Source organism: Bos taurus, chromosome 6 (assembly GCF_002263795.3).
Source record: "Bos taurus isolate L1 Dominette 01449 registration number 42190680 breed Hereford chromosome 6, ARS-UCD2.0, whole genome shotgun sequence".
NCBI classification, from domain to species: Eukaryota; Metazoa; Chordata; class Mammalia; order Artiodactyla; family Bovidae; genus Bos; species Bos taurus.
Window position 1 is genome coordinate 83351822 of NC_037333.1, and position 26371 is coordinate 83378192.

General features: G+C 35.1%; 1 protein-coding gene across 1 annotated transcript in view; it reads right to left on the reverse strand.

Annotated features, from left to right (window-relative positions):
* Window positions 1-26371, reverse strand: part of UBA6 (ubiquitin like modifier activating enzyme 6) — an 86907-nt gene that overhangs the window by 22943 nt on the left and 37593 nt on the right. Inside the window, 11 exon segments of the mRNA NM_001083438.2 lie at window positions 981-1058; window positions 6284-6364; window positions 7403-7481; window positions 8216-8283; window positions 12447-12590; window positions 14741-14807; window positions 15275-15351; window positions 16257-16319; window positions 17565-17668; window positions 23271-23394; window positions 25789-25911. Of these exon segments, the coding sequence (NP_001076907.1) occupies window positions 981-1058; window positions 6284-6364; window positions 7403-7481; window positions 8216-8283; window positions 12447-12590; window positions 14741-14807; window positions 15275-15351; window positions 16257-16319; window positions 17565-17668; window positions 23271-23394; window positions 25789-25911 (1008 nt within the window).

Sequence of the window (26371 nt, forward strand, 5' to 3'; positions counted from 1 at the left end):
CTACAAAAAGTTTTGAACACGTTCAGCAAAATATCAGAAATGTAAGTTCTGCAGAAAATGAGCTCAGAGGTATGGTAATTTAATATTTTGGTACTATAATCTTTTGAAAAATTTTACCATTTCTGGATGGATATATTTAATAAATTGTTTCAGTTATTTTTTAAAATCACTGGTGTCATTTCAAGTGTTACAAACTGTAAACATTAGAAGTTTAAAGCAAACAGGCCTTAATAGTTCTTCTATAAGTAAAATGCACAAAGTTCAGTGGATGAATATTATGACATAAATTTTAGTCATTAAAGACCCTGTTACTTAGTTCTTTATATTTGGATAGGTGAGCCATTTGGTTAACTATGCCACTTATACAACTATATAAAAGTATGCTTTATCTTTCTGTTTATGACATTTCTAAGCTTATTTACTAAGACCCTCAATGAGCTGTAAAACAATAAAGTGAAAAAACATTTCTAAAGTCAGAGCAAAGTTACTTGACTGTTTCTTTTCCTGACTAATATTTTGACCTCTATAAAAAAAGACAGAAAATAAGCACTGGTTTACAATCAAAATGGATTATTAAATAATCAAACAAGATCAAAAGAGCAAAAAATTCTTTTAAACTTTATCTGTTTTGTAATAAAACTTAAAAAAAAAACAGTGTCAAATCTGTCACCTATAAAAAACTTCAAATCAGGGAACCTGTTTTTATATTCTTAGATGTTTCTAAAATTAAATATATGATACATCTTGATTATAAAATGAAAAAATATTGCCCATGATTCACAACTCAGATTTTAACATCCAGAATACAAAAATAATTTTTATATTAAAATAAAATTATGTATTTTTCCCTGTTATTCCCATTATTTGATAATTTGAGAGATTCTAATAAAATAAAGATACTACGCTTGTTCAAGCACCATTTTCTATTTTTCTATTTAACACAACAGAGGATTTAAATTTGAATCAGTATAACAACACACCTGTATGTGATGAGGACGAAATAGGAACTGTCTATTCAAGTTGGATTTTTCTATCAAGTCAGGATCTGTTACTGTAACCTAATATCAAAGAAAAAAAAATGCCTGAAATTACATAAGAGATACGTTTAAATTGACTTCGTTTTCCTCTGAATGACTAACTCCCACAAGTTATAAATTATTTTGCCTGGTAGAAGTTATAATAAAAAATACTCAAAACTGGTTACCAATACTACTGTTTTTATACTTATATTTAAAGATAATATTTTGGAAAAGGCAATGGCACCCCATTCCAGTACTGTTGCCTGGAAAATCCCATGGATGGAAGAGCCTGGTAGACTGCAGTCCACGGGGTCGCCAAGAGTCGGACATGACTGAGCGACTTCACTTTCACTTTCCACTTTCATGCATTGGAGAAGGAAATGGCAATCCACTCCAGTGTTCTTGCCTGGAGAATCCCTTGGACGGAGAAGCCTGGTAGGCTGCAGTCCATGGGGTCACACAGAGTTGGACACGACTGAAGCGACTTAGCAATTAAAGATAATATTTAGCATAGGAACATGTCAAACAAAATAGCTAAAATCAGTCGCAGATCCTGATCAAAACAACTTTTTTCTTCATAACAAAATAGAGGCTAAATATCACTATCACATTTTAGAAACACGTAATGGGTTAGTCATAGAAGATTCGGCTCTTTTTTTTCTATACATGTTTATTTTCAATCTCGACTGAAAAGAACACTTACATGTTTCAATTTGAAAGGAACTCTTGCTAAAGCAGAGGTATACAAACTAGAGTGCAGGCAGCTGTTTTTGTAAATAATTTTTACTGGAACACCATCACACCATTTGTTTAAGTATTGGTTATGGCTGTTTTTATACTGCAATGGCAGAGCTCAGTAGCTATGACAGACTTAACATCACAAACCTAGAACAGTTACAGTCTGGTTAAGGAAAAATTTGCATACCTCCATTTTAAAGGATGCAAGATGAAAGTAAACAGAGCCAAGACAATTTTAAAAGTAGTCATAATTCATTTGTCACTTAAGCTAGTATTTGTAGATTTCACTAGAAGCAGAGTGTGTTCCAGATGTTAGATGTTTACTGGTATTCAAACACATTTTCTTTTAGCTATTTCCCTGATATATACAGATTTTTGCTTTCAATGCTGCTGCTGCTAAGTCACTTCAGTTGTGTCAGACTCTGTGCGACCCCAGAGACGGCAGCCCACCAGGCTCCCCCGTCCCTGGGATTCTCCAGGCCAGAACACTGGAGTGGGTTGCCATTTCCTTCTCCAACGCATGAAAGTGAAAAGTGAAAGTGAAGGCGCTCAGTCATGTCCGACTATTAGCGACCCCATGGACTGCAGCCCACCAGGCTCCTCCGTCCATGGGATTTTCCAGGCAAGAGTACTGGAGTGGGTTGCCATTGCCTTCTCTGTTGTTTTCAATAGTTCTATGTTATTATGTGTTAGGTGTTTCCTTGAAATAGGAGGAAGAAAACCACAGAAAATGTCTTTTAACAGAAAGTTTAACCATAATTAATAAATATATATATAATAATTCTAATTATTGTGATTACTGATTAAAAGGGTTTTTCTTCCACTTCCCCCAAGCCCACTTTTTAATCCACCCTGTGTTTGTGGGGGTTTTTTTTTGTCTTCTACTGAATTGATCAAGTATTCTTGACCTGAACCCTCCTTTAACCACTCACCAACTGGTATGGAAGTTAAATCTCTGTTTTTATGCAGTGATATTCAAAATTTTAACATGTACATGTGACTTAAGATCTAAAATGAAACTCTTCATTTCCTCTAGAACAGTGGAAGATATCTGAACTCTCCCTTCTATTTTCTGTGATATCAAGGAACATTTTACTTATTTTTAGCCATTTCATTCCAAAATGTCAACATTTTAATTAAAGGTTTTAAAAATCAATGCTTATCTAAACCTAAGACTGTTGTCAAATGCTTCTACTTACCCTTGGCTTCACACACTGCCTGTATTAATCCCACAGTTCACTCACTGAGAACTAGTGATAATCTTTTATCATTTTACTTATCAGTTATCTTTAATTCTCTCAAAAGATAATTTAGTTGGATATAGAAATCTAGGTTGATAAGTCACTTGTACTATGAAGATATGCTTCCCTATCTTCAGGTGTGTACTTATTGCTGGTTAAGAAGTCCACCAAATAATCGTTTTTTGTAATCTTTTTCATTTCTGCATTTGATTTGTTTGGGATTAATTTAGCTTTTTAATCAGAACACACTTGTCTCTTCAATTTTGCAAACTTCTTGTCATTATCCTTACTTCTTCCTTATCTTTACTCTCTGGAAATTCTACATTTATGTTAGACCGTGCATATGTATCCTCTTTCATTAAAAAAGAAAAAGACTCTCTCTACACTACATTCTAGGAATTTTATTTATCTCTTAGTCATCAGTTCTCACTTCAGCTACATTTGAATTTTAAGTTCACTGACTATACAGAAATTCTTCCTTGGCTTTTGGTAAAAATTTCCTTCCCCATCTCATGTTTTCATTACTCTATGTCTTTGGTCATTTTTAACTTTAGAGTCTGTATGTTACATTATTTGTAGCACTTCTATTTTCTGTATTTCTTGGAGAACTAATTCTTCTATTTTCATTGGCTGATTCTTTCAGGTGGTGGGCTTCCCTTGTGGCTCAGCTGGTAAAGAATCTGCCTGCAATGTGGGAGACCTGAGTTTGATCGCTGGGTTGGGAAGATCCCCTGGAGAAGGGAAGGCTACCCACTCAGTATTCTGGCCTGGAGAATTCCATGGACTACATAGTCCATGGGTCACAGAGCAGGACACAGTTGAGTGACTTTCACTTTTCAGGTGGTACCTTTTTCTAGAGATTTGTCATTTTCCATTGTGGACTGTCTTGAATGGATGTTGATTTTGCTGTATAGTCCTATGTACACTCAGTATGTATCACCATAACACAGTTTTGCCATTGTTTAATTTAGAGGTTTCAACACCCCCAAATTTGTTGTATTCTTTTATCTACTTAAAAATTTTATATGATAAAATTTTGGACCCATACACCAGCATGGTGCATGCTGAGCTGCAATTTCTCACAAATGACTTCCCTTTCTATTAATAGTTAATGTACCAGAACACTTGTGAATTACCACAGCTTTTAGGTCAGGGACTAATTTCCCTCTTGGTTCCTGGAACCCAGGGATTTCTCTTTACCTCCTTCTAGTTAAGTTTGGATACACATGTAAATATTTTATAAAAGACTAATTTACACAGTAAGAATAATTTATATAATATTTGCAGTAGGTTCAAGACTGCCCGATTAACTTATCTTGTTTTATTACTTAAAGTAAGTTGGTTTATTTACTATAGCTCTTTTCCTGACTTTTTATATGCTGATACGTATTATGAATTTCTAAGGAGTAAAGTAGGTGTTATTCAAACTTAACACAACCAAGGATTTTCTTTTCTTTTTTAGAAATATTTTAAAAGTCAGCAGAACTAATAGTGATTTGTGGAAAACAATTTAGGAAATGTTGAGCAAGAATGCTGTGTGGATTACAACAAACTGTGGAAAATCTTAGAGATGGGAATACCAGACTACCTGACCTGCCTCCTGAGAAATCTGTATGCATATCTAGAAGCAACAGTTAGAACTGGACATGCAACAACAGACTGGTTCCATATCAAGAAAGGAGTACGTCAAGGCTGTATACTGTCACCTGCTTATTTAACTTATATGCAGAGTATATCATGAGACAAGCTGGGCTGGATGAGATATAAGCTGGGATCAAGATTGCTGAGAAAAATATCAGTAACCTCAGATACGCAGATGACACCACCCTCATGGCAGAAAGGGAAGAACTAAAGAGCCTCTTGATAAAAGTGAAAGAGGAGAGTGAAGAAGTTGGCTTAAAGCTCAACATTCAGAAAACCAAGATCCTGGCATCCGGTCCCATCACTTCATGGCAAATAGATGGGGAAACAATGGAAACAGTGACAGACTTAATTGTTTTGGGCTCCAAAATCACTGCAGATGGTGACTGCAGCCATGAAATTAAAAGATGCTTGCTCCTTGGAAGAAAAGTTATGACCAACCTAGACAGCATATTAAAAAGCAGAGACATTACTTTGCCAACAAAGGTCCATCTAGTCAAGGATATGGTTTTTCCTATAGTCATGTATGGACAGACTATAAAGAAAGCTGAGAGCAGAAGAATTGATGCTTTTGAACTGTGGAGTTGGAAAAGACTCTTGAGAGTCCTTTGGACTGCAAAGAGATCCAACCAGTCCGTCCTAAAGGAAATCAGTCCTGAATATTCATTGGAAGGACTGATGCTGGAGCTGAAACTCCCAATACTGTGGCCACCTGATGTAAAGAACTGATTCATTTGAAAAGATCTTGATGCTGGGAAAGATTGAAGGTGGGAGGAGAAAGGGATGACAGAGGATGAGATGGTTGGATGGCATCACCCATCGATGAGTCCATGGCATCACCAACTCAATGGACATGAGTTTGAGTAAGCTCTGGGAGTTGGTGATGGACAGGGAAGCCTGGCAGGCTGCAGTCAACGGGAGTCGCAAAGAGTCAGACGTGACTGAGTGACTGAACTGAACTGAGCAAGAATAACAAACTGTAGGAGGTCTGCCTATGACTGTAATAGTAAGCTTAATAAGCTATAAAACATGAACTATTCCACAAATTTTAGTCATTTAATTACTAGTAAGCACCATGGTAAATCTATGATATCACTACTGCAGGTACTACTACATTTTAAAGGCAAGCAGCATCAATGAAATATATTTTTATTTAAATATATGACATGATTTTCCAATTAACTCATATATATCATCTTAATTTATAATATATACCAATGTTTTTATTACTCATTCTTCTTTGATCACCAATTGAAATAATATCTGAGTACTCTGCAACTTTCTAATGTTAACTTCTCTCATCTTAAATATTTATTTAATAAGAAGTAGTATCTAATGAAATAACAATATTAATGTGCTTTTTTATTTGAAAAGCCCATTCATATTTGATCTTCATAATTATGAGGCAAGTAGTACAATAACAGTTTCACAGTAAATTAAGAAAGAAAGTGAGGAGCAGAAAACTCAAATAATTTGCCACAAAGTTACATGAATTTTGAAAAATGATCAGGGTAGAATTATCCAAGTTGTAGCCTAATACCCTACCCTCAAAATCAATGCTTTGGACCCAGGCAGTCAAATATGGTTCAAAAACGGGCAGCCAGAGAAATATAACTTTTTAAGTCTCAAGGATTTATAACTTACCATTCCCTTCTGTTTGCCTGTGCCAACACCAAGCAAAGCAAAATTTTTTAACATTTCACAGCCTATGGCTCCACATCCTACCTGTGAAGAAGAAAAAATGTATCAGATTAAATAATATTAAAACTTCTACTTACTAAAGAGCAATTTCATCATAATTTTCTTCAAATGCTGTTATAATAACATACTTTTAAAAATAATGTGAATATTTAAAATAATTTTAAAATTATTTTATTTTAAAATATTTAATGGTTCATGGTATCATGAGTGTTTCAGCTAAAGAAAAAAAAGTATAAATCATAGAAGGAAAAGCATAGTATTTACAATTCTTTTAAACAGAAGACATTTTAATATTCCAAACAAAAGCCAAACATTGAACTCATTTTTTTATATAACATGGAAACAGCCAGCATGAAAGAGTGTAACATTCTAATTAAAAAGATTACTTGTTTGCAGAAATTTTTCTAAATTAATTTGATGAATATAACTATTCTAAGACTTTTAAATAAAAACTAACAATAGTTCTACATGTAAGTAAAAGCTCAGCAATAACTGCTGACTTTCAAAATGTTACTTAAAAAAGGAATATTAAAAATCAGCAGTATTTTTAGGACCAATTATAATAGTTATGGCAGTAGAAGAAGTTTTATGCTACTGAGGAGCTTCCCTGCCCAATGCACTGATCCACCTACATATTCTTACATTTGACAAGAAAAAACAAAGAACCTCCAACCACCCACAATTTTTAATATATTTCTAGAAAATCATTTAATGTTCAAAACTATTATATTTTAATTTTACATGTATTAATTCTTTAGATGATGGGTTGGTAAACTCTTTCTATAAAGGGCCAGACAGTGAATGTTACAACTACACAACTGCCACTTTTAAAGTATAAAAGAAGCCATAGACAATCTATGAATACATGGACTTAGCTGTGTTCTCACGAAAAACAGGCAGTAGGATGGATTTGGCCTGCAAGCTACAGTTTAAAAATTCCTGTTTTAAAAATTTCCTGAATATCTACTATATTATTTAGAAATGGTACTCCTTTAACAAATTAATGTGACGCACTATAGCAGTTTGACTGTACTGTTTATTCTCATCATTATTCCCACTTACTAAAAAGATATTCAAATTTTGTAGCTTCTGACATAAAGTGTCTCCAATGCAGGCTCGTAAGGCATCATATCTATCTCCTCTGGAGAAAACAACACAAACCAAAAAAATAGAAAGGCATAAAAAAATTAAGGTTAGTTTCATTACTACTGGTACCAATTTAATGTTTTACTTTAAATAGAATACTCTTTAGGAGCGTCTTCCAAACTAACAGATAATTAATTTTATTTGAAAAAGAAAAAAAACCTCATAAAGAAATCAGGCTTTTCTTTCTTCCATTTGAACTAATATAACTCCTCATGACTTGAATGAAGGTGACTTAAGTTTATCTAGAAAAACATTTTTAAGGCAGGGATTTTACAAAGGTTCATAGAGAAGACTATGGATGGGCTTTGAAGTTGTTAACCGACTTAAATTGAAAGCAGAACTTTGGGTTACATGTATTTTTCGGAGAAAGAATTAATAAGCTTTGATCAGATTCTCAAAGAGATCTGTAACCCAAATAAGTGAAGAATGACTGACATAAATAAAAAATGCAGGTATCAACTGTTTTCATCTAAAATCAGAATGGTGTTTTGAAACTTAACCACTCTCATGATACACAATTTAAAACTTTATATTCAATATTAATAAAATGTTTATGAGAAACTGCATTATTATGACAATCTATACATGTAGAGGAGAAAAGACTGCAGAAGTGAGTGAATTAGGAGAAAACACATCTAAAACAAATCCATGTTTATACAAAAATTCTTTAATTTTGGTGCTGCTTATAAATATAGAACTAAGGAAAAAGCAAAAAAATGTCAGTATTACCGTGGGAGAAATTCTTGTCGTTCAGGTTTGCTGAGGGATTCGACAAGATCTGCTGCTTCAATGTATAACTTAAAGTAGAATATAAAAACACAGCTTACTATGTAGAAAACTAAACTGCTAGAAAAAGTAATTCTCTTCTCTAGTATGGTTAAATCTGGAGGAATTATAAAAAGATAATATTTGATTCAGGTCATTTTAGCCATCTTACGGATGATACATCTAAATCTTAAAAGGAAATTTCACCTCCAAATCTATTTTCTATAATTACATAAACTTAGGAAGCATCATTCAATTTCAATTACATTTGAATAAATAATTTGATTTCTTAAAATAGGAAACTACCTATCCTGTACTATTTTCAAACTTGGGTATATTCTTTGTCACTTATAATTACTACATATACTATGAGGAAGTAATCTATGGAGTCACAATCTCAGCATCTAAAATAACATCAGACAGAATTTGTTTAAGTTAATGAAAAAAACTTGACCAGATGTTCAACACCGAAATCAGACTGATTATATTCTTTGCAGCCAAAGATGGAGAAGCTCTATACAGTCAGCAAAAACAAGACCGGGAGCTGATTGTGGTTCAGATCATGAACTCCTTATTGCCAAATTCAGACTGAAATTGAAGAAAATGGGGAAAACCATTAGACCATTCAGGTATGACCTAAATCAAATCCCTTATTATTGTACAGTGGAAGTGAGAAATAGATTTAAGGGACTAGATCTGATAGACAAGAGTGCCTGATGAACTATGGACTGAGGTTTGTGACACTGTACAAGAGACAGGAAACAAGACCATCCCCATGGGAAAGAAACGCAAATAAGCAAAATGGCTGTCTGAGGAGTCCTTACTAATAGCTGTGAAAAGAAGAGAAGCGAAAAGCAAAGGAGAATAGGAAAGATATAAGCATCTGAATGCAGATTTCCAAAGAATATCAAGAAGAGATAAAAAACCCTTCCTCAGTGATCAATGCAAAGAAATAGAGGGAAACAACAGAATGGGAAAGACTAGAGATCTCTTCAAGAAAATTAGAGATACCAAGGGACACTTCATGCAAAGATGGGCTCAATAAAGGACAGAAATGGTATGAACCTAACAGAAGCAAAAGATATTAAGAAGAGGTGGCAAGAATACACAGAAGAACTGTACAAAAAAGATCTTCACAACCCAGATAATCATGATGGCGTGATCACTGACCTAGAGCCAGACATCCTGGAATGTGAAGTCAAGTGGGCCTTAGAAAGCATCACTACGAACAAAGCTAGTGGAGGAGATGGAATTCCAGTTGAGCTATTTCAAATCGCAAAAGATGATGCTGTGAAAGTGCTGCACTCAATATGCCAGCAATATGCCAGGAAAACTCAGCAGTGGCCACAGGATAGGAAAAGGTCAGTTTTCATTCCAATCCCAAAGAAAGGCAATGCCAAAGAATGCTCAAACTACCGCACAATTGCACGCATCTCACAGGCCAGTAAAGTAATGCTCAATATTTTCCAAGCCAGGCTTCAGCAATAACATGAACTGTGAAATTCCAGATGTTCAAGCTGGTTTTAGAAAAGGCAGAGGACCCAGAGATCAAACTGACAACATGCGCTGAATCATGGAAAAAGCAAGAGAGTTCCAGAAAAACATCTATTTCTGCTTTATCGACTATGCCAAAGCCTTTGACTGTGTGGATCACAATAAACTGTGGAAAATTCTTCAAGAGATGGGAATACCAGACCACCTGACCTGCCTTGAAAAACCTATATGCAGGTCAGGAAGCAACAGTTAGAACTGGACATGCAACAACAGACTGGTTCCAAATAAGAAAAGGAGTACGTCAAAGCTGTATATTGTCACCCTGCTTATTTAACTTATGTGCAGAGTACATCATGAGAAACACTGGGCTGGAAGAAGCAGGAGCTGGAATCAAGATTGCCGGGAGAAATATCAATAACCTCAGATATGCAGATGACACCACCCTTATGGCAGAAAGTGAAGAGGAACTAAAAAGCCTCTTGATGAAAGTGAAAGAGGAGAGTGAAAAAGTTGGCTTAAAGCTCAGCATTCAGAAAACGAAGATCATGGCATCTGGTCCCATCACTTCATGGGAAATAGATGGGGAAACAGTGGAAACAGTGTCAGACTTTATTTTTGGGGGCTCCAAAAACACTGCAGATGGTGACTGCAGCCATGAGATTAAAAGACGCTTACTCCCTGGAAGGGAAGTTATGACCAACCTGTATAGCATATTGAAAAGCAGAGACATTACCAACAAAGGTGTGTCTAGTCAAGGCTATGTTTTTTCCCGTGGTCATGTATGGATGTGAGAGTTGGAATGTGAAGAAAGCTGAGCGCTGAAGAATTGATGCTTTTGAAGTGTGGTGTTGGAGAAGACTCTTGAGAGTCCCTTGGACTGCAAAGAGATCCAACCAGTCCATACTAAAGGAGATCAGTCCTGGGTGTTCATTGGAGGGACTGATGCTGAAGCTCAAACTCCAGTGCTTTGGCCACCTCATGCGAAGAGTTGACTCACTGGAAAAGACCCTGATTCTGGAGGGATTGGGGGCAGGAGGAGAAGGGGACGACAGAGGATGAGATGGCTGGATGGCATCACCAACTTGACGGACATGAGTCTGAGTAAACTCCGGGAGTTGTTGATGGACAGGAAGGCCTGGCATGCTGTGATTCATGGGGTTGCAAAGAGTCGGACATGACTGAGCAACTGAACTGAACTGAACTGATGGCTTAATTTGAACGTGATTATGAACACGAATAAATGATTATTTATTTAAAGATAGACTCTATGTTAAAAACACAATTTACATTTCTTATGCTGCTAACAGATGACACCACCCTTATGGCAGAAAGTGAAGAGGAACTAAAAAGCCTCTTGATGAAAGTGAAAGTGGAGAGTGAAAAAGTTGGCTTAAAGCTCAACATTCAGAAAACGAAGATCATGGCATCCGGTCCCATCACTTCATGGGAAATAGATGGGGAAACAGTGTCAGACTTTATTTTTCTGGGCTCCAAAATCACTACAGATGGTGACTGCAGCCATGAAATTAAAAGACGCTTACTCCTTGGAAGGAAAGTTATGACCAAGCTAGATAGCATATTGAAAAGCAGAAACATTACTTTGCCAACAAAGGTTCGTCTAGTCAAGGCTATGGTTTTTCCTGTGGTCATGTATGGTTGTGAGAGTTGGACTGTGAAGAAGGCTGAGCACCGAAGAATTGATGCTTTTGAACTGTGGTGTTGGAGAAGACTCTTGAGAGTCCCTTGGACTGCAAGGAGATCCAACCAGTCCATTCTGAAGGAGATCAGCCCTGGGATTTCTTTGGAAGGACTGACGCTAAAGCTGAAACTCCAGTACTTTGGCCACCTCATGTGAAGAGTTAACTCACTGGAAAAGACTCTGATGCTGGGAGGGATTGGGGGCAGGAGGAGAAGGGGACGACAGAGGATGAAATGGCTGGATGGCATCACTGACTCGATGGACGTGAGTCTGAGTGAACTCTGGGAGTTGGTGATGGACAGGGAGGCCTGGCGTGCTGCGATTCATGCGGTCACAAAGAATCGGACACGACTGAGAGACTGAACTAAACTGACTGAATAGCATTTGTCAAATTTAAATTATAAATTTACAAATTTTAATTATTAAAACTATTTGAAACTTTTAAAAACAATATGTTCAAAGTTTTTCAAAAAATAAAGGGCCTGAAAAGTGTCCTTTGATACACTCTTGCCAATTATTCTTTCTGATAACAGAAACCAAGGGTTTTTCATCCTGTGATGCTTTTACGCTATACAGTTCTCAAACTTTTATCATTGCTATGCTTTCTACCTTTAGAAGTTTATACTTAGATGCTAGGGAATCTGAAGATTCATGATGCCAATGTAACTCCATGGGACAATTTAAGAGTCCTGAAAGTGCATGACTGCTAAGCGAACAGTAGTGGAAATCAAATAAAAGGAGGGAAAATTCACCCCCTTACTCTCACAAACGAGAGAAATACATCCTAGAATGCAACTCTGTGTTAAATACCAATATCTTCAACAAATGATCTTGTCAGTTTCTATTATAGAATTAAATTGTGGTCGCACATCACACCCAATTCATGCATGAAAATATATTTTTGCTTTTATATTGATCAATACTATGTTGTAACTTAGAATGTGTTTATATGGGTAACGAATTCAGCCTTAAGTATAAAAAATATTAAAATAGAGAACTAACCCACTGGCACAAAGGAGAAAACTTTCCTGTTACAGCTTTCAGTACTTCTTGGCTGGCAACGCCTCCTACTGCTGCAGCAAGTGGGGGTAAAAAGCCTTGGGCAGTCCAAGAAAGCCAACGCACGATGTCATAATTTACTTCAGGCTGAAACACAAGCCACAAGAGACAGTAATTTTAATAGTATTCTTATGGTATATGCAAAACTGCAATGACTTGATGTGAGAATATTTGTAGTTTAACTTTTAAAAGAGCTACTCAATTTCCAGAATAGTTTTTAAATCCTAAAAAAAGTCCCAATCTCATAACAAAAGATCCAACTGCATGTCAGTTAACTTAAACAGTATTTTTCTTGACCAGTACCCATGCATTTTTGTTTTTTGACTCTCCACGTTACACTAGGGAACAACTTAGAATTAACTAGATTATCAACCATTTATAGTTCTTGTTAGAGAACAGTTCTGTGATGTTAATTAGCCAGAATTTTTAAAGACACATTTTAATGAAAAACATGGTAAAACCTTGAACCAGATAAATAAAAATAAAATGGTCCAAGGATAAGAAGGGATAAGGAGCTATCATTTTACGTTAAGTGGTACATAAAAAGTAAAACAGTAACAAAATGAGGCAGTGTATTGTTAGAAAAGGCAGTTTACAGAAGCAACTAAGCTGGTGTATCACAACTGTTGAGCCTGTACTCTAGAGCCTGGGAGCTGCAACTACTGAGCCCACGTGTTGCAGCTGCTAAAGCCTGTGTACCCTCGATAGTCCGCATTCTGCAACAAGGGAAGCTACCAAGATGAGAAGCCTGCATACTGCAACTACAGAGTAGCCCCCATGTGGTGTAACTAGAGAAAAACCCACGCAGCAAAGACGACCCAGCACAGTCAAAAAATAAATAAACAGAACTCTAAAAAAAAAAAAATCTTAAAAGAAAAGGCAGTTTAGAAAAAAAATCAAAAGAGTAATGGCACTTTTACGTACTAATCTAAGGGCCACTCATCACAAAGTTCTCATTATCATACTTAAAGATGATGTTTTTCAAAATATAATTTATTAGTATTTTTAAGGAAAAAATGGAGATCTGGATTTTAGAGCTATTATTTTAGCACAATTTCTTATTTGTCACAAAGATCTCTTCATGAGCTCTGGCTTCTCTTTTCTCTTCTTATTCTTTCAATATCAGTAACTGTAATCTTAATTTAAGATTCAAGTAGGGATCAATTAATCTCTTGAAATTCTACATGAAATAACAGTATTTGTGTATTTAGAGGGGAATACTGTTAATTCTAAACTCCTTCTGAGAAATGCTTCCCTGGTGGTTCAGATCTGCAGATGCAGGAGACCTGGGTTCAATCCCTGAGTCGGGAAGATCCCCTGGAGAAGGGAATGGCTACCCACTCCATTATTCTTGCCTGGAGAATCCACGGACAGAGAAATCAGACAGGCTACATTCCATGGGGTTGCAAAGAGTTGGACATGACAGAGTGACTAACACTTTCACTTTCTTTCTGAGAAATGCACCAGAGAGCACATGTGATTTCAAGTCTTATTTAAAAGCTACAGTAGTCAAGAAAGGATGGTACTAGTAGAAAGACAGAAACAACCAATGGAAGACAATACTGAATTCAGAAAGAGCCGTGCACATATGTGGTCAATGAATTTCTGACAAAGAAGCCAAAAAAACAATGAAGAAAAAACTGTCTTTTCAATAAACAGTCTAGAATTACTGGATATTCTGATACAAAAAATTAACTTAGTTCTATGCCTGACAAGGTAGAAAAAGATGAATTCATAAATTTACAAAACTGTACACAATGAGTTCAAAATGTATAATGATGTACACTGTGCAAGGTCTATAAACACAAACTCACAACACAATCAATCTTCTAGAAGAAAATAAAGGAGAAAAGCTTTGTGATTTTGGCTTAACAAAGGCACAAACCGTAAAAAAGAAAAAACTGATGAATTAAACTTTATCAATATTAAAAACTTCTGTTCCTTGAAAGACATTGTAATAACATGAAAAGACAACCCACCGACTGGAAGAGAATACCTATAAAATGTGTATCTGATAAAAAACTGATTTCTATATATAAAGAACTCAATCAATAAGAAAACGATCTAATTAAAAGAGGCAAAGGTTTGAAAAACTCAAGTTGAATTTAATGTCAAGTAACTTGCCTACTGTCAAAGAGTCAATAAATAGCAAAACTGGAATTTGAAGGCTAAGAGAACATTAATATATAGAAAATTTCTATGTTATACAATTTTTGACACCCAAACTGAATATTCACCTTCTCTTCCAAGGTTTCACTTATAGATGTTGCTAGTTTCAACAGTTCTTCTGAATCTTGTTGGCACCTAGAATTCAAAATAAAGTACCTCAATGTCAATTTTCTCAATAGCTAATTGAAATTTAAGAAATATGTTAAAAAACTGGACTTTTGCCAACCATGTAACACGAAGTATTTACTGACTTTAAAGACAGCTGGTTTATAAATCCATTCCTTCAAAATCAGGCTCATTTAAGAACAGTTTATAAGTAAGAATTTAGTTTTAAATGTACAAAGCAAAAACTTTTTATAACAATATGTAGAAGGTAAAAATTATATAATGGATTTATAATTCAATAGTTCTCAGATTTTTTTAAGTTGTAGCTTTTGAAGACTTCAAAATAGGAAAAATTTTATTTAGTATAACTCCATTTTTATAAATTGATCTTTCCACTTCTAGGAGAAAAACAGGCTAGGTCAGAAGTGTTTACACAATTTGGTGTATCTAGTAGTATTACAATAAGAAAAAAGGTTGTTTCAAAGAAAGAACATTACCCAATATTTGGCTTGCGACTATAGTTCTCCTGAAACTGGTCCAAGGCAAGCATGGCTAAGTGAATCTCTAAAGGTGCCTATTGAGAACATTAAAAATTGGTCAGTATTTATTGAGTGTATAATATGTGTCAGGCACTGTGCTAACACTTTTAAGACATTATTTAACTTAATAGACGAATTAGCTTATTACTATTATCTTTATTTAACAGATGAGGAAGCTGAGGCTTGAGAAGTTAAAGGACTTGACTTCAATCTATAGTTAAGTAACAGATCCAAGTTTTAATCCCAGGCTGTATGACTAGTTTTCATTAGGTTATCCAATGAAACAAAGTAGTATCAGCTAAACAAAGGAAACAAAATGTTGGTATGAGAATTCCTTTTTCTTTCCTTATCAATTATTTATAAATTTGGAAACTGTTATTATAATTCTTTACTTATCACAAATACATTCACCAATATAAAACTGATCCAGTGATTTCAAAAAGCAAAATAAATGCTTCCAAGATTTTTAGGGAAGAAATATTATATAAAACTCTACATGATTCAGAAAATCTCTTAATAAGATTTTTGCATAATTAATGAAACCACCTTTTAACTATCAAACCTGGCATATCATAAAAGAAAACCTTTTCCTTATTATTCAAACATTTTCCATTATATAAAATCCTATTTTTAATCTAGGAGTCAGCCTGATACATGAATACAACCTTTATTTTTAAAGAAGCTAATGATCTGACAGAAAAGTGTATGTGTATATATACACACACACACACACACACACACTATAAATATATATATAGTGGCTCTCTCTATATAGTTGCACTATATATATATATATACACACACAGTTGCACTATATATATATATAGTTGCACTATATATATTTATATATACATATAGTTGGTCTGTTTTAAATTTATAATTGCTTATCATTCCCATCCCCCACTGCACTGCGTCTCTCAAATCTACAGTGTTTGTTTACCTCAGGTTTGCTAAAATCCACAATAAGGTACTTTGGATGTTTTAGTTGCATCTCTAATGATTCCTAATAGAAAAAAAACAAAACAAACAATAGAAAAAAATCCACTATTACTTCAGAGCAAGCAAGTGACTACTTGATAAATGACACAGAACACTAAAAGCAACGGCTCCTTCTAAGAGGTCTGATATAAGTAAGGTTGGGCTAATACGTTTTAACTGAAATGTAAAGTAGCTATCATTCCCTGGTTACTCAGTTTCTTACTACCTCACTTTATATTTTTAATGTTAAATGCAACTGGACAACCTACTCCACATAATAAATTTGGAAAACTTAAACATGTGTGTGTGCACTCGGAAAAATCTATTATCTTAATCGAAGAGCTACATTATGTTTTCTGATACCAAGTTTCAAGACTTGTTATATCTGACAAGACTTGAATATTACCCAGTTAAAATTTTTTGTGTGGAGCAAAGAACACACGAAGGCCAAAAAACTCAACAAACAAGACAATAAACCACCCCCTCTGAAAAAAACCCCACCAAACCCAATCTTAAATTTATTGAGGCATAAGTTGAAGCATAATTAAAAACTAGGGACAATAGGAAGAGGAAGCAATGCTGGGGCAGATTTGACAAGATGCAGTATTTTAATCTGTTGTTTTGCTCTAACTCTGGGCTGAACAAAACCTTGCAGAGGACTTCAGTTAATAATTGTTCTGGAAAAGAAGTTAGTCAAGTCAACACCTTGAGAACTTTCAAGAAAAAAGAGATATATTAGACTACTTATAATGAGAAGTGGCCTAAGGATTTAAGAAGTTAGCCTCTCAGCAAGAGGCTCCTTAATTCCTTGATAAAAGTAGTCTCTACATTCTCTTTAAACAGATACATACATTTCCTTTCAATCTCAGTTTATAGGAATTATTTAACATATCTAACATACACCTTCGTGAAACCCCAAAAAATTAAAATCTAAAAACCTGGAATAACAAATATGATAAATAAAAGAAATATTTCTTCTGCTTTAAAAATGTAACTGAATAATAAAACAAAATATATACTGAATCAATGCTTGTTAAACTTTTCAAATACATATTAGTTACATCTTCTGTCTTAGGAAGTAATTATAAGAAGTATGATCAACTCCCTGAATTTTTTTTGTTAATGTCGGTTTATTTCCATTGATTTCATTTTCCTCAAAGTGGGTACAGATTAAAAAACAAAATCCCTTCAACGAGTAATTTTATTGTTTTTTTTTTCTCTCTTGCCATTCTTCCGTAAAGAAATATATTTAAGAAAAAAAAATACTTACAAAGCAGAATGTTTTAGAAGTCTTAACTTGAATAGCTATGCCTCCATGTAAATAAGGTTCCAGTTCTGTAGTATCACCAATGCTAAAAGAAAATGGTGATACCACTACAAGAAGGGAAAAAAGAAAACCATTATCTACTGATATGAGTATTTAATTTGAAAGTTTATGATCAAAAAGATGTTAATTTTTCCTAATTTAAAAAATTAAGAAGATTTCAGTATAAATCTTTTCTATTTCAGGGGGTGTGTGGGTAGGTGGAAGTTGGGGAGCTAGACAGATTATCTTTCCAATATGAATATAAGGACTTAAACGTGAAAACACCCAAGAAAACTTGGAAGGAAAAAAGGAAATGAGAGGTGCTTATTATTAGGTATTAAAATACTTTATGAAGCCTCAATAATTAATATTCTGGTATGTGTTATATACATAGTAGATAATAATACAACTGTGATACTGGCTCATGAATAGAAAGGCAGAAAGATTTATTATTCAGTAACAGACCCGCAAAAGACAAAATTAAGGTGGTACCACAAACCAGTAAAGAAAAGATGACTCAATAAATTTTGGGGGAAAAAAGTCACGTGGGGAAGTACTCCAAATGGACATAAGTTTTAAATGTCAAAAAGATTATTAGATAAGAGTAAGGGATAAAAATTTCTTTAAAACTTTGCAGTAAGGAAAGCATTTCTAATTATGACTCAAAAACATCTAAGAAAAAATAGAAAACTTTCACATCATATACACACAGTAAAAGCCATCACAAAGTCAAATTCCACATTACAAAAAAGTGTTTGTGACTCATATTAAAAAAAAAAACAACCCTTAGCAAATATGCCCCATATATTAGGAGTTTGGGGAAAAATGATCAATAATACTCATTAAGAAAATGGGTAAAGGATAGGTGACTCACATTAAAGGAAAATGAAACAGCTCTAAAGCTTAAGAAAAGATACTTAACCTCATTCATAATACATAAAATGCAAATCAAAATTATACTATACCATATTCAAGAGACCATGAAATACTATGAGCCATAAAGGGGAGAGGAGGAGACTATTCTACACTAATGATATGAAAAGACCATCGAGATCTTTAGTTTAATGGACACGCAAAGGGTTTCTATTCATAAGATGCTACCTTGTATGTAAAAATGCCTAAGGAAAGCCTGGAAGGGCATCTAATAAACTAAGAAGAATGAACAGATAAGAATGAGAGGGAGCCAAAGGTGGGCAGTAAAGTTTTTCATTGTAAACATCTGCCTTCTTTTTCTTTTGAATGATTTGCTTATTCCAAAAATTTAATTAAATAAAAAAGCCTTATATATTAACTAGACAGAAAAGACCAGCAGAGTAAACATTGAACTTAGTTGCCGTTAATTCTGGAGTAGAGGGGAGAGGTCTGAAACAGTACTCGTTTTTAACTCTATTTAAACATATATATATACACACACATATACACATATATATACACACACACATATATAAAGAATGAGTTCAATTCAGTCGCTCAGGTGTGTCCGATTCTTTGTGACCCCATGAACCGTAGCACGCCAGGCCTCCCTGTCCATAACCAACTACCGGAGTCCACCCAAACCCATGTCCATTGAGTCGGTGATGCCATCCAACCATTTCATCCTCTGTCGTCCGCTTCTCCTCCTGCTCTCAATCTTTCCCAGCCATCAGGGTCTTTTCAAATGAGTCAGCTCTTCGCATCAGGTGGCCAAAGTACTGGAGTTTCAGCTTTAGCATCAGTCCTTCCAATGAACACCCAGGACTGATCTCCTTTAGGATGGACTGGTTGCATCTCCTTGCAGTCCAAGGGACTCTCAAGAGCCTTCTCCAACACTACAGTTTAAAAGCATCTATTCTTCGGCGCTCAGCTTTCTTCACAGTCCAACTCTCACATCCATACATGACCACTGGAAAAACCATAGCCTTGACTAGACAGACCTTTGTTGGCAAAGTAATGTCTCTGCTTTTCAATATGCCATCTAGGTTGGTCATAACTTTCCTTCCAAGGAGTAAGTGTCTTTTAATTTCATGGCTGCAATCACCATCTGCAGTGATTTTGGAGCCCCCCAAAATAAAGTCTGACACTGTTTCCCCATCTATTTGCTATGAAGTGATGGGACCGGATGCCAGGATCTTAGTTTTCTGAATGTTGAGCTTTAAATCAACTTTTTCACTCTCTTCTTTCACTTTCATCAAGAGGCTCTTTAGTTCTTTTTCACTTTCTGCCATAAGGGTGGTGTCATCTGCATATCTGAGGTTATTGGTATTTCTCCCAGCGATCTTGATTCCAGCTTGTGCTTCCTTCAGCCCAGCGGTTCTCATGATGTACTCTGCATAGAAGTTAAATAAGCAGGGTGACAATATACAACCTTGACATACTCCTTTTCTTATTTGGAACCAGTCTGTTGTTGCATGTCGGTTTCTCAAGAGGCAGGTCAGGTGGTCTGGTATTCCCATCTCAAGAAGAATTTTCCACAGTTTATTGTGACCCACACAGTCAAAGGCTTTGGCATAGTCAATAAAGCAGAAATAGGATGTTTTTCTGGAACTCTCTTGCTTTTTCAATGATCCACTGGATGTTAGCAATTTATATCAAGAATAAACATATACTATTTTAGTCATTTAAAAATGCTTTTCAAGTAACAGGAAAATTACTTTAAAGCAGTAAAGTATCAATTAATAAATATCAGGAGACAAAAAGACTTATCAATTGCTCCTCTACTTAAATATTCTTTCTCTGCTCAAAGAATTTTTCATGCAAAATGTGGGTTTTCTTTATTTTCATTTCTTGTTATCCAGTGATTTCTCCTTTCATAAATATAGCCCCAAGATTTGGATCCAGCACCACAGTCCACCACTGAATGGACCCCAAAACAAAAAAGGATACTCTTAAATAACTGAGTCAATTTATGCAAAAATAGACACAAAATTTTTAACATCAATAATCTGAACCTATATTTTACATATTTAGATACAGTCTGAGAAACAAAATACAATAGATTTATTACCAAAGCTTCTTAAAAATAGATTCAAAATTGTTTTGCTATGAAGAGCTCATAACAGGGACTGACTTTTTTCTCCCCTAAGGATCCATTTTTGTAGTCATTAAAAGAAAAAAAGGTAATCAGTTTACCACCAGTCTATACACTAATCACATAATTACATGTTCAGATGCCCTAAAGATAAAACTGAGTCACTCTCAGCTGAACAGGTGTAAACATGCTGTCAGTGAGTTACACAATGTAAAGCAATGTCTTTACCTCTTTTACACATGGCTGGAGGAAAATCATAAACTATGAAACTAATGATGCCATACATTTATTCTCTTCAATTTCAAATGGCCTTAAATGAAACCTGGTAACTTTTGGATTTTTAAAACTGTTTATTCTCTTCAGATCTCTGCCCTTGACACCTTATCTCTCCTTTGGGTCATGATTTCACCTTAGTCTACTAACAAAACAGACTCCTTCAGTTTCCTGCCAATAAGTCCACAAATCTGCCTGCAGTTAACATTCATTCATCCCTTTTTTCCAAGTCACTGAACAAAAAAGTATCTTCACTTGAATACTTCACTGTCACTTCCCCTAAACAGCCTAGACTGTACTCATCTTCTCTCCAAAATTTGCTCCCTTTTTTGCACTCCCTAATGTGTGAATAAATAAGGTGTCAGAATCTTCACTTATCTACCATGAGATAACAGTATGTCTCTTGCTATCTCAACTCCCACTGTAGAGCTGCTATATCTGTAAGTTCCTTGAATTCTGTCTTGTTTCTTATTGCTTGCTTCTGTACAGAATACTCTTATCACCATCTTCCTAAGCGAACACAACCAGTTATAATCAAGATACCCCAACTCTACTGCTGCTACACCAAAACTGGCAGGGATCCTTGCTAAGGTTAGAGTTCTCAGAATGCCTTTTCTCTGTAACACCACTGCCTAATGTTAGTATCTCCTTACATTGTGTGGATAACAATAAACTGTGGAAAATTCTTAAAAAATGGGAATACCAGACCACCTTACCTGCCTCCTGAGAAATCTGTATGCAAGTCAAGAACCAATAGTTAGAACCAGACATGGAACAATGGACTGGTTACAAATTGGGAAAGGAGTACATCAAGGCTGTATGTCGTCACCCTGCTTATTTAAGTTATATGCAGACTACATTGTGTGAAATGCTGGATTGGAGGAAGCACAAGCTGGAATCAAGATTGTTGGGAGAAATATCAATAACCTCAGATACGCAGATGATACCACCCTTATGGCAGAGAGGAAAGAGGAATTAAAGAGCCTCTTGATGAAGGTGAAAGAGGAGGGAGAAAAAGCTGGCTTAACACTAAATATTCCCTAAATGTCCACCGGCAGACGAATGGATAACGAAGTTGTGGTACATATACACAATGAAATATTACATAGCTATAAGAAGGAATGCATCTGAGTCAGTTCTAATGAGGTGGATGAAACTGGAGCCTATTATACAGAGTGAAGTAAGTCAGGAAGAGAAACACGAATACTGTATGTTAACACATATACATGGAATTTATAAAGACAGTAATAACGACCCTATATTCAAGGCAGCAAACGAGACACAGATATAAAGAACAGACTTTTGGACTCTGTGGGAGAAGGCGAGGGTGGGAAGATTTGAGAGAATAGCACTGAAACATGTATATTACCATACGTAAAATAGACGTCCAATGCAAGTTTGATGCATGAAGCAGGGAATTCAAAGCTGGTGCTCTGGGACAACCCAGAGGGATGGGGTGGGGGGTTTGGGATGAGGGTAAACATGTGCACCTGTAGATATCTACCTGTGGCTGATGGCAAAATCATCACAATATTGTAAACTAATTATCCTCCAATTAAATAATTAAGAAAAAAAACTCAACATCCAAAAAACTAACATCATGGCATCCAGTCCCATTACTTCATGGCAAATAGATGGGAAAACAATGGGAACAGTGACAGACTTTGTTTTCTTGGGCTCCAAAATCACTGCAGATGGTGACTGAAGCCATGATATTAAAAGACGCTTGTTCCTTGGAAGAAAAGTTATGACAGACCTAGAGAGCATGTTAAAAAGCAGAAAGATTACTTTGCTGACAATGGTCCATATAGTCAAAGCTAGGTTTTTTCCAGTAGTCATGTATGCATGTGAGAGTTGGACTATAAAGAAAGCTGAACGCCAAAGAATTGAGGCTTCTGAACTGTCGTGTCGGACAAGACTCTTGAGAGTCCCTTGGACTGCAAGGAGATCAAACCAGTCAATCCAAAAGGAAATCAACCTTGAATATTCATTGGAAGAACTGATGCTGAAGCTGAAGCTCCAATACATGGCTACCTGATGTGAAGCATTGACTCATTAGAAAAGACCCTGACACTGGGAAAGACTGAAGGCAGGAGAAGTGTCGACAGAGGACGAGATGGTTGGATGGCATCACCAACTCAATGGACATAAATTTGAGCAAGCTCAAGGAGATGATGAAGGACAGGGAAACCTAGTGTGCTGCAGTTCATGGGGTTGCAAAGAGTTGCACACGACTGAGCAACTAAACAACAAGTTGGATTGAATGTCTTAAGGTGAAGAACTGGATCACCCCTTTTGAGTTGATGGTGTGTTCTCAAAAAGTAGAGTTCTGAACTATAAATGCACTGAATAATGAATAAGTATAAACAAATTAATAAACATAAACTTACCAGTTATTTGTTGTGTGGATCCATTTAAGCCTGTCATTCCATTAATTTCTCGAAATGTTAGGAACTGTCCTGTTTCAAGTTTGTGAGGATGATTTTCAAGGCAAGTGACAATGCCAGGATTAGCCTAGAAATAAAGAGCAAAAACAAGTTCACATAGTCCTTTTTTATACAAATTCCAAATCTCACATAAAAAGGACCATGTTGTCATAAAATTCTCAAAACAACCAAAATTGCAAGCCATTCCTCTCCTTCCATCATAAACACAAATATTTAAAGAACTGTCACAAAACAGTGACAGCCGTATCATTTTTTATGAATGTTTATAACTTCTTGGTTCAGCAGAAATATATATCACAAGCAGTTCAAATATTTCACAAATTCAAGGATTCCTGTGATTTATAAAAAATACTCAAAGTGACTGAATTCAAGTTTTAAAGTCATTTATGAAAGACTCATCACTTCATGGCAAATAGAAGGGGGAAAAGTAGAAGCAGTGACAGATTTTCTCTTCTTGGGCTCCAAAATCACTGTGAATGGTGACTGCAGCCATGAAATTAGAAGACACGGGTTTCTTAGAAGGAAAGCAATGACAAACCTAGACAGTATATTCAAAATCAAAGACATCACTTTGCCAACAAGGGGCTGTACAGTCACAACTATGGTCTCACATGTGCGGATGTGAGAGCTGAATCACAGAGAAGGCTGAGCACCAAAGAATTAATGTTTTCAAATTGTGGTGTTACAGAAGACTCTTGAGAGTTCCTTGGACACTGATGAGATCAAACCAGTCAGTCATAAAGGAAATCAACCCTGAATACTCATCAGAAGGACTGATGCTGAAGCTGAAGCTCCAGTACTTTGGCCACTTGATACCAAAAGCCAACTCACTGGAAAAGACCCTAAGGCTAGGAAAGATTGAGGGCAAGAGGAGAAGAGAGCAGCAGAGGATGAGATAGTTGGACAGTATCACTGATGCAGTGGACGTGAACCTGGGCAAACTCTGGGTAATACTGAAGGACAGGGAGGCCTGGTGTGCTGCGGTCCATGGGGTCATGAAGAGTCAGACATGACTTACTGACTGAACAACAATAACAACAACATGAAAGACTGTGTACATAAAAGATGAGTCTAAGTTTGAAAATCAAAGAAATCTAAGAATGAAGGATGGAAATTTAATGCTAGGAAAGTGATATTAACAGTATAAAGCTGCAACACTTTAAATCAAAGAAATAGTATATAGTCCTGCATATCAGGTAAAAATAGAAGAAATTAGCTTATCTCATCTAAGAGGGTGCATGAGATACAGCAGACAAATAGAAATTTCCTAACTGCATATAAGCCAACCATTGCTTAAATAAGGTGATAATGATTTAATTTATATAAAACCTAATAAAATTATTATTATCTCATAATTGTGTAGATTCTAAAAATTCTCTTGCTGTTTAATGATTTGAGAAATACAATTAAGACCAAAAACATGTAGAAAAAATTAATGTAGTGTGGGTTTACTATTAATACTATCTCAAGAATAATAGAATTCATAAGGACCTTAAGGAGAAATGACTTGCAGATAAGTTAAATGAAGACTATAGGATATTTTTCTGATTTTTTATGGCTAGTTTCCATATTTACTGCACTGTTTAATAAAAGAAAATATCAGTGCAATACAAGATTCCTTGGAGCTTATTCTAACTCTATAATATTCTCAGGGACAAACTAACAATAACTAGAGAAGGTAAAAGGCTGAACAACAAACTATTCTGTAAGCAAACAGATACAAAAAATGACTTTTTAATGAATTTGCCTTAAAAAGTGGTGAGAATGCCAACATTAACACTGGGTTTAAAAACAAAGCAAAAAGACAGAAGCACAAATACTACTGAAAGTATATTTTCACCCTTTGTACTTGGCTTCTTTTGAGCTTTAATGGAAACTGATTATAAAGAGTGCAAATAAAGTTAGTGATTTAGGCTAAAAGGAAACAGTAGTAAAAGTGGATCATAATAGTTTCTCCAATTGTTTTAGGTAATAAAAAATTAAGCTTGCATGACATTAAGAGAACACAGTTAGAAAATTCAGACCTTTTGATTTGACGGTTAATTAACTCTTAAGGTTTCATCCTCCTCCAAATTTTTAGAAATATTTCAAATTAGAAAAGCTTTTGTCTGTGATGACTTAAGTGTCCATCTTCCTGGAGTCAAGAGTGTCGGGCCAAGTGACTTATGGCACACCTAATACATCTATGATCTGACACAATAAATTGTTCAGTAAACACTGATTCACAATTAATGTCCCATAGGAACATGACATAAAACAAAATTAAAATTAATGATATCAGCAAATGCTGATCTATCAATTATTAAATGTTAGATGGAAACCAGAATACTTTCTTAATATTCCAACTTCAATTTTAATCAAATAAAAAAGACTGTGTATTACAATATTTTGCTAATATTACCTTTTAAAAACATCAACTTAAAAATCAATCATAAACAATAATACACATATATAATCATACTTGCGTTATATCTGAAATGAAAATTTCTTTTGGTTCTTCTCCTGTTGTATCTAAAACTTCAAATTCATCACCAAAATCACAAAACAACCGTGACCAAATTCCATGTACATCTGCACTGATGAACTGTGAAATGAAAAAACAAGTTCAAGCTTAATACATTTATATAAAGAAAAAAACTCAACTATCTTTGGACCCTCTGGTGACCATTTTATTTATAATTAAGCATATTCTTTGAGATATAAAGTGATCACAAATATGATAAATTATTTGTAAAGTGGTTTCAGAATCGAGAGTTTAGGTATTTAGGATTGGATATTAGTGTCACAAAACTAGACGCAACATCAGCACATCATTGGATTTACATCATTCTGTAATTTTACAGAATTACATCATTCTGTTATTTTTAAATAACAAAAACTCCTGCCTTATCCTAAAAATCAAGCACAGAATATAAGAAAGAGATACCTTGGTTTAATAGTCTAGCAGTGAATTCTTGTTTTTCATTTTAGAAAAGCAGAATGGAGTGTCCATTCACCAAAAGCGGTAGAGTTAGAGGAAAACAAAAGAGAGCTAAAAGCTAAGA